At 31.8% G+C, this 8,461-nt stretch overlaps 1 protein-coding gene across 1 annotated transcript; it reads right to left on the bottom strand.

Moving 5' to 3' along the window:
- Positions 1 to 3,980: 3,980 nt before the first annotated feature.
- On the bottom strand, positions 3,981 to 5,573 carry LOC105803509 (glutathione S-transferase F9). Its single transcript, XM_012635732.2, has 3 exons — positions 5,368 to 5,573; positions 5,244 to 5,292; positions 3,981 to 4,723 (listed from the first exon to the last, which is right to left on the bottom strand). Exons 1-3 carry the CDS (start codon positions 5,509 to 5,511, stop codon positions 4,269 to 4,271), a joined length of 648 nt encoding a protein of 215 aa, XP_012491186.1. The 5' UTR covers positions 5,512 to 5,573; the 3' UTR covers positions 3,981 to 4,268.
- Positions 5,574 to 8,461: the final 2,888 nt, after the last annotated feature.

Raw genomic sequence — 8,461 nt, 5'->3', positions numbered from 1 at the left:
AAATAAATTCTCAGCCTCAATTTTAAAGCATTTAAACATATCAAAAGCTTTGTCTTTACTTCTCATGAGATACACATAAGTAAATCTAGAGAAGTCGTCTATAAAAGTGATAAAATATCGTTTTCCACCTCTTGTTAGTGTTCTATTTAATTCACAAACATCCAAATGAATTAAATCTAACACTTGTGAATTCCTTTCACACTTATTAGGAAACGACTTCTTGGTCATTTTTGATTGAACACAAATTTTACATTTATCCACAAACTCATCATTACTTAGACTTATATAATCATTCTTTTGCATATATTGTAAAGTTAAAATTAAAATGTGCTAAACGCGCATGCCACAAAGGATAAGATTCAACAATATAAGCAAAAGAATTAATTTTATTCATATCAATGCTCAACTTGAACATACACTAGTTACAATATCATTTTCCTACATATATATCACCCTTAAGCAAGACAAACTTATCGAATTCCAAGATAATCTTGAAGCCCTTGTTACACAGAATACTCGCAAGCACTAAATTCTTTCTCACATCGGGAACATGCAACATATAGGTTAAAGTCAATTTCTTCCCAGATGTGAAGTTGAGTTCCACCATCCCTTAACTGAGCACCTTAACCAATTGATAGTTGCCCATAAACACTTCACGATTTGCCACTAGTTCATAACTCTTGAATTGTTGTCGGTCATTACACATATGACAGTAGCTCCAAAGTCGAGCCACCAATTACAGGACTTATGAGTCATGCTTCTTTTTAAGAAGTTTGCAATCCTTAATATAGTGTCCTTTCTTATTACAATTATAACAATTGTGAGATTTTTTCTTCTTGTCTTGCATGTCATTGGTCTCGGATGTGGCCATTCGCTTACCATTTTGAGAGTTCTTGACTCGCTCACATGGTTCACTTTAGATCTTTGGGGAAGGTACAGCACATCACGCTTTTGAGTTTCCTTTTCAATACGTAAATGCTTAAGTATTTCTCTGCAATGAAGTCCTCTGCCATATGCAGAAGTTTCTTCCGATAATTATTCCAAGACGAAGGCAACTTCGAGATGATAACCCCTACTTGTAACAATTCCGGAATAATAACTTTCAAATCACGAAGCTTGCTTTCAAGGACTTCTAATTCATGGACTTGATCCATGATCGGGTTACTGTCGGGCATTTTGAATTCAAAATACTTCATCATTAAAAATTTATCAGTACCTTGTCGCTTGGTGTTGTATTTCTCTTCAAGAGCTTTTCATATTTCCACCAGAGATTGCATCGACATGTAAAGATCATACAATCGATCAGACAAGGTGTTGAGGATGTGTCATCGACATGTGAAATTGTCTTCTTCGCGCTTCTTCTTGAGTTCAGCCACTTTCGTAATTTCCTCGGAGTTTGCATTGAGAGCGGGATCCTCCACGGGTTGTAGGTTTAGATCCAGAACGTACGCCACATTTAAGACAGTAAGAAGGAACAACATCTTGTCCTTTCAACGATTAAATTTTGAACCATCAAATCAGTCAAGTTTCACAAACTATTGGTTCATCACTTTGAATGCGGTAGTAGCCCCCGTCGCCATCTCCAACATAGTTCTCTTTTATTGTTGGATATTTGAGTGGAGACAATAGAATCGGAGACTTATATGGAAATAAACAGTAGACTTTGAGGTGCGGATGACGTTTTCCAAAGAGAACTATTTGCCCCCACACAAAGTTTCTAGAGGGTCAAGACAAAGGTCCCCCCGGGATACAACGAAGTTTTGAATTTCCTTTGATTAGCAAAATCAAGAAATTCCCTAACTTTCACTCTAGCTTCTGCAAATAGGATTGATTGTAATTGTGTAACTTGTGAGCACCATAATGTCTCTATTTATATGCAGTTAATGAATACAATTTTGAAGAGCTGCAACCCTTCATATTGGATATATTCTTGGGAGAAACATGTCCCATGGAAATGTATTCATTGGAAGATAAATCATCACTTTTAATTTGAATAGTGCTTATGAGTAATTAAATTTGTAAGATGATATAAATCATCACTTTTAATTTAAATAGTGCTCATGAATAATTAATTTGCAATCTATAATTTCCAACACCCTCCTCAATGTATAAATAGGAAGATAATGTGTTTCAACGCACTCAAACCCACATCCTCTTATATTGACAACAATACTCATATCAATCGAGGTAAGACTCAATAGGCAACCATCAAAAAAATTTGAATACTAATTTAATATGCATATTTAATAAATGTGTGATTATTTGTTTATATATATATTTATAGTTTATATTCGTTAAAAAAATAAAGAATTCCTCTTAAACAAAAAAAAAAAATAATATTAGCTCAACGCTAATTGAATCAGATTGTAAAGCTGAAAACTTGCAAGAAATTTAAGTAGTGTTAGAAGCAGTGTGAATTACCAATTGCTTTATAGATTGCTAAGGAACAAAACATGAACATACTTGTATGTTTATCCGGTTTGACATTCCATACAAGTGACTACAAATTCTAACTTTCACCAAATCAATAACTTCAATTTTGTAGAAATAAATCTCAAAACTATACATGAACAATATTTTAATATACAATTGTATGTATATATGAACTTTGATTTTGTGTAATTTTATATATATAGTTTTGATTTGGTCCAATTCTTATAAATTATTAACACAATTATTGATATAACATCATTTTATTTTATATGTTGCATAGATAAATAATTATATTTATCCAATATAAAATAAATTGATGTATTTATTTCTTTAAATGTGTATGATTAAATCAAAATTAATACTTCAAGTATAGATTTGACCACAATTAGAGTTTTACATGTATAATTGCACGAAATTAAAATTCATATATAAAATTGCATATTAAATCAAAATTCATGTATAATTTTGAGATTTATCCTCAATTTTGTAGTTAGAATCTCTCTTTTCTATGTTTGAAACTCAAGCGAAATCAAGTTACTCAGTAAGGAGGAATAAGTGCTAAATCTCTCTTTACAAAAGTTGTGCAAATCTCAAGTACTTAAACTATAACATACTCAATCAATTATAATTAATCTTCTCATAAATAAATCAAATAAAACATGATAATGAGTACGGAAATTAATTTCAATTAGTCTAACACAAGTTTTCAAATATTCAAGTTATCCAATCTCCTTAAAATAGAAATCGGGTTTGCTTGATCAAACCCAAATCAATCTTCAAAATAGGTTAGTCTTGCTCTTCAAAGATAGGTACAAAATATCAACAAAGAGCATACCTCAAAGATATTTGTTTACAAAATTTACCAATTTGCAAACATGGCAAGTTACGGGAAAGAGTTATGCTAGATTGTAGTGGGCATTGTTCATGGCACTTCTCTAAACACTCCATATTATTAAATTATTATAAATATTATTATTAAGTTTAAAGCTAAATTGTTATTTATTTTCTAAAGTAAATTATTATTAAATTTTAATACATATCTTTCCATGCAAATTGAATGAATAATTACTATATATAAGTTTTTATTATGTATCTTTACATGCAAATTGAATGAATATAATTAATAAGCTTCTACCTCATTCCTACAGTAAAAGAAAGTGATATGTTTACGAAAACTAGATAAAGCTAAGCTCAATGAGCAGCAAATTCTCTGAAGAGGAAAGAAATGGTAGGATCTTGACTTACGAAAATTAGATTTCCAATTTTTTTAAGCCACTTCACTTGTTTGATATCATAGTAAATAATTACCTTTTTTACACTACTTATAATCATAAGTTTTGTATAAATTATTAACAATAAATAAACACCATAATTAACTTGAACCCTCTATTGATTTGATGGATAAAGTGTTTATCACCTCAAATGTGATTTGGGTTAGCTCAACTTTTATTAATGCCAATGCCAACCCTACCAAAACCTTTTGGACAATTATTTCCAAGATTTAAACCAACAAAAAGAAAATCAATAAGTAATAAAACCATAGAAAATAAAAGAAAAAAATTGCCTTTGAAGCACATTCAATTCAGCACTTGATTCTCTTTGATATCTCCATGATTGCTTCATCTTTATTCATAATATCAAACATAGGCAAACACAACCATAACTGTAACCCCCCCTACCCCTACCAACATTTTATTGAACTATAACTAACATAGGATAACTAGTTGGCCTCTTAAAACAGACAAAGGCCAGACCCCAAACCAAACCAAACTGCTAAACAACAAAGCAGACATCATTGAAAAGATCCCATCCCCAGATTGCATCATTTTCAATTCTTAGAAAGGAGGAGCATAGAGCTGGAGAACCTTCTGCCAGGACGGTCTGCTGCTAATATCATCCCACCAAGCACTCACATGCTTCCTGCTGGTTATCATGTATTCCTTTCCCATTTGACCCACCAAGTACTGAGTAAATGGCAGGTGGCTCAGGTCAGCAAGGCTGAAGAAATCACCGGCCAAGTACTTGTTCTTTGACAGCCTCTCCTCATAAATATCCAGAACTTTGCCTAGCTTTTCCTCGCTTTCCTTGATCAAATTTTCATCAGGAGGGAACCCCATCTTGGAAGCAAACATCAAATGTAGGGTCAAGGCGTAAATTGGTGGGTTGAAATTGTGTGCCTCAACCTCTAGCCAATTTTCCACTTGACCCCTTTCCTCTACTGTCTTTCCCAGTAGATCAGTCCCTTGTGATTTGTATTTTTCTGCATAGTACCTTATGATTGCACGAGATTCTGCAAAAACCCAAATTGTAAAAATCATCATTTGGTGCTGTTTAATTATTATGAATATTAAAGTAAGAAAGATTTGTTTTTAAGAAAGTGATTTAGAATGTCATCTTTCTTTGCTAAAGAGTGAGCACTCACAAATTAAAGTCTTTCTAGGTACTTTTATCAATCGTATTCTCTATATTAGAAAAATATGGAATTCTCCAGGACCACTGCTGTCTTTGTTTTCTAGGAAAAGTTCTATCACTTGCATTATAATATGAAACACTGGAACCAATCAACCACTATGATAAAAGGGTAAGTAAAATTGTATTTTATCCTCTCTTTTTTTACTAAATAATAGATAAATCAATTTTTAGAGGCAGATTATTTATTGCGAACACTCACTTTCAACGATTTATTAGACTCTAGGAATAAATTTTTAGTGCCCTTTTTTTTAATCTTATACATTCTCAAAGACCCTAAAAAATTTGGGGGAGAAGATAGCATCTGAATCTACATGTAAGAAAAACAGGAGATAAATTACCATATAAAACATAATCTCCATCTTCAGTGACAGGAACTGTTCCAAAAGGCTGCAAAGAAGAGATTGAGATGATTGATTGTTTTTAACAAAAAAAAAAGAGGGGGAGGGGGCTTAAGAAGGTGACCTGGAGCTTGAGAAATTCAGGGTCTTTGTGCTCTCCTTTAAGCAAATCAACAGGGACAGTCTCGAATTCAATCTCCTTTTCAATAAGACATGCAATCACTCGCTTTGGAGAAGCAAAGGCTGGGCCATACACCTTCACCACCATTGTTGTAGTCCTTGGCTGACTGTTGTATCCAAATTGTTCACTGCATTTAACAGCGTTTATGGCCTCTTCAATTTATAGAAAATTGGCTGCTGCAGTGCTTTCCCATTATTGCCCCCCGTAGGTGGTGGGTGGGACTTTTCTGCTCTACTGATTAGGAAGGTTAAGTATTTTGATAAGGCTAGTATTGTGAAATGGAGATGGCCCCATTAGTTAAAGGATTAACACCACCAGCTTGTTTTTCTATAATTGGAGGTGGGATATGAAATTATTTGAAATAGATACTAAATTTTTACTATTAAGTGGAGATTATTAGCAGCTTACCATTTTTGTTATTATCTGAAATTGAAGTAAAAACAAATTTGAGTGTTTAAATTAGTAACGTCCAATTCTCAAAAAACAGAAAAAGTAACGTACAGCATCTCTTCCAAGGTTGAGAGATTACATCAACATGGCATTATTACAATGGAGAATCAGACAACGGTGGGTGGCTTGTTTTGTCCTATAATATAACAGTAGATTAAAATAAAAGAAAAGGTGAAATATGCTCATAAAATTATTTACCAAAATAGTATAATTTTATTGGTGCCGCTTGTCAAATTGGTGATACCGAATTAAAATGTAATGATCTAAAGTATTTAGGGATTTGTTATGCAATTTTTACATTTAGAGTGGCTGCTAAAAAAAGGGGAAGACTGTGTGGCGGCATCAAACTTTAAATATGATTAATTGTCTTGTAAGCCCTCCTTATTTATTTTTATTTTTATTTCCCTTCAATTCACTATATTATTTTTAAACAAGCCCTTAACCTATTTTTATAGTTAAATAAGCCCTTAACTTATGGTTTTTACTAATAAAAGCTATTTATTTTAATATTAAATTAAATATATTTTGAATTTCAAGCTCTTATCTTAATTTTTGTTGATGCAATAAAATTATATACACTTTAACATCAACATAAAATCTAAAAAGTAATCAAAATTTCAAAAGAGTAGTTAAAAATATCATGTATATAAGCACTCTCAAGAAATTTTAAAATTTTATTTTTTATTTAATAAACTATTCTCATCAAATTCACATCAACATAAAATGTGAATTAGTTTATATTTTTAAATAGCTTTACTTTGGGTAAAATATATTTCTTTAATATTAAAATAAAAGGCTTTTATGAGTAAAAACCATTAGTTAATGGCTTATTTAACTACAAAAATAGGTTAAGGGCTTGTTTAAAAACAATATAGTGAGTTGAAGGGGAATAAAAAATAATAATAAATAAGGAGGGCTTGCAAGACAATTAGCCATATTTAAAGTTTGGTGCCGCTACATTGTCAGGCGACACCCTTTCCTTTCTTTTCAGCCTTCTTTTCAGCAACCATTCTAAATGGAAAAATTGCACAACAGATCCCTAAATACTTTAGATCATTACATTTCAGTCCAGTAAAACTATACCATTTTGGTAAATAATTTTATGGGCATACCATTTCAGTTATTAATTTTATTTTTTTGTATAACTTAGGTAAAAAAAGCCTTAAAAAAAACTTTTACCACATTTCATGTCATTTATTTTATTTAAAAAATAGATAAATTAATTATTGTATATTAAATCAAAAAGAAAATTAGTTATTTTATTAAAAGTATCATCTATTTCTATTGTTAAAAACAGGTCCATGTACGTCATCATGATGCACACATGGCATCACGTGCAACTCTTTAATTATTACGTTAGTTCTTTCTATTAAATTTTTTATCTAACTTATAGGGACTAGTTACCCATTTTTTTGGTGAAAGAGGGTAAATTGCAGTCTAACACTTAATACAAGGACCTTCATGGTATTTTTACCAATAAAAGACAAAGTATATTTGTATAAGTGATCAAAGTAGTCATACCCAAAAGCCAATGCAAGATTTATGTTTTAGGGTTCATTTGATATTTGATAAGTGTCAAAAGTAACATATTTTGCCTCACTCTTGGTGCACTTTTTGGTGATTATATGGTTGACCTACCACAATAAATTGTAGTGGCAATTTAAGTACTTTTTGGCATTTAATGAGTTTGTTTCCTAGCTATTTTAGTATATTTTATTGCATTTTCAATTTTCTTATCTTAAAGTTAAATTATTGCAAAATAAGCATTTTTACGCCATATTTCGACTTAGTTGACCTATTGGGCAAATGCCGACCTTAAGGTGATTTTAATGAGCTTCATTGAGTGTGCAAGACACCTATTTTTAAGCCCAAAAGCATCAGGAATGATGGTCGAGTTGCAACACAAACTTATGGGGTCGCAACACAACTGAACCAATTCCGGAATTAACATTCGAAGTTGTGTGTCTTGACACATGTTTGATGGAAGGAAAAATTAATTAAGGGTGTTTCAGTCCGCACAATCCATATTTAGTGTGATTAAGGCTTGTATTTGACCTAAATTGAACAACTTTGCCTATACATAGTTAAGCATAGGTTAAGCTTGGGAGCTTTTGGCCAAGCCATTTGTTGGGGATCGACCCGTATAAACAAAGATATAGTAAAAATGGAGAAGAACGAATGCAAATGTTTTACGTGGAAACCCCTCAAAGAAGAACAAAAAACCATGGGCAAATGAGGCATCGAATTAACATTAAAATGAGAGTATAATGAGAATACAAAAACCCAAGCCCCGAATACAAAGCTCACAGCCAAAGCTCTCACAAAAAGGGTTTCACAAAATTCTCTCAAACTCTCACCAAAACTCCATATGCGACTATATCTTGTCGCCCCCAAAAGAAAAGCCCTGTAGTATACATTTTCAATTTCCTCTTAATTGGCCACACAAAACAGGGATATAAAGCCCCTTTAAATAAGCTAAAGTTAGATGTCAAATCATACTAAAATATCTTTAGAGTAATAAGAGTTTAATTGGGAAAAAATAGTAGAGTTTAACTAGGAGAAGAAACCCAATTTATGTGGAAAACAT

The sequence above is a fragment of the Gossypium raimondii genome, chromosome 11 (genome assembly GCF_025698545.1).
Source record: "Gossypium raimondii isolate GPD5lz chromosome 11, ASM2569854v1, whole genome shotgun sequence".
Lineage (NCBI taxonomy): Eukaryota > Viridiplantae > Streptophyta > Magnoliopsida > Malvales > Malvaceae > Gossypium > Gossypium raimondii.
This window is presented reverse-complemented; position numbering and strand designations above follow the sequence as displayed.

Excerpts from the sequence above, each read along its gene's own strand:
- LOC105803509 (XM_012635732.2), bottom strand. The coding sequence starts at position 5,511 with ATGGTGGTGAAGGTGTATGGCCCAGCCTTTGCTTCTCCAAAGCGAGTG. Across the intron at positions 5,293-5,367 it reads CTGAATTTCTCAAGCTCCAG|CCTTTTGGAACAGTTCCTGT; the intron begins GTCACCTTCTTA and ends TCTTCTTTGCAG. Across the intron at positions 4,724-5,243 it reads TGGAGATTATGTTTTATATG|AATCTCGTGCAATCATAAGG; the intron begins GTAATTTATCTC and ends GGGTTTTTGCAG.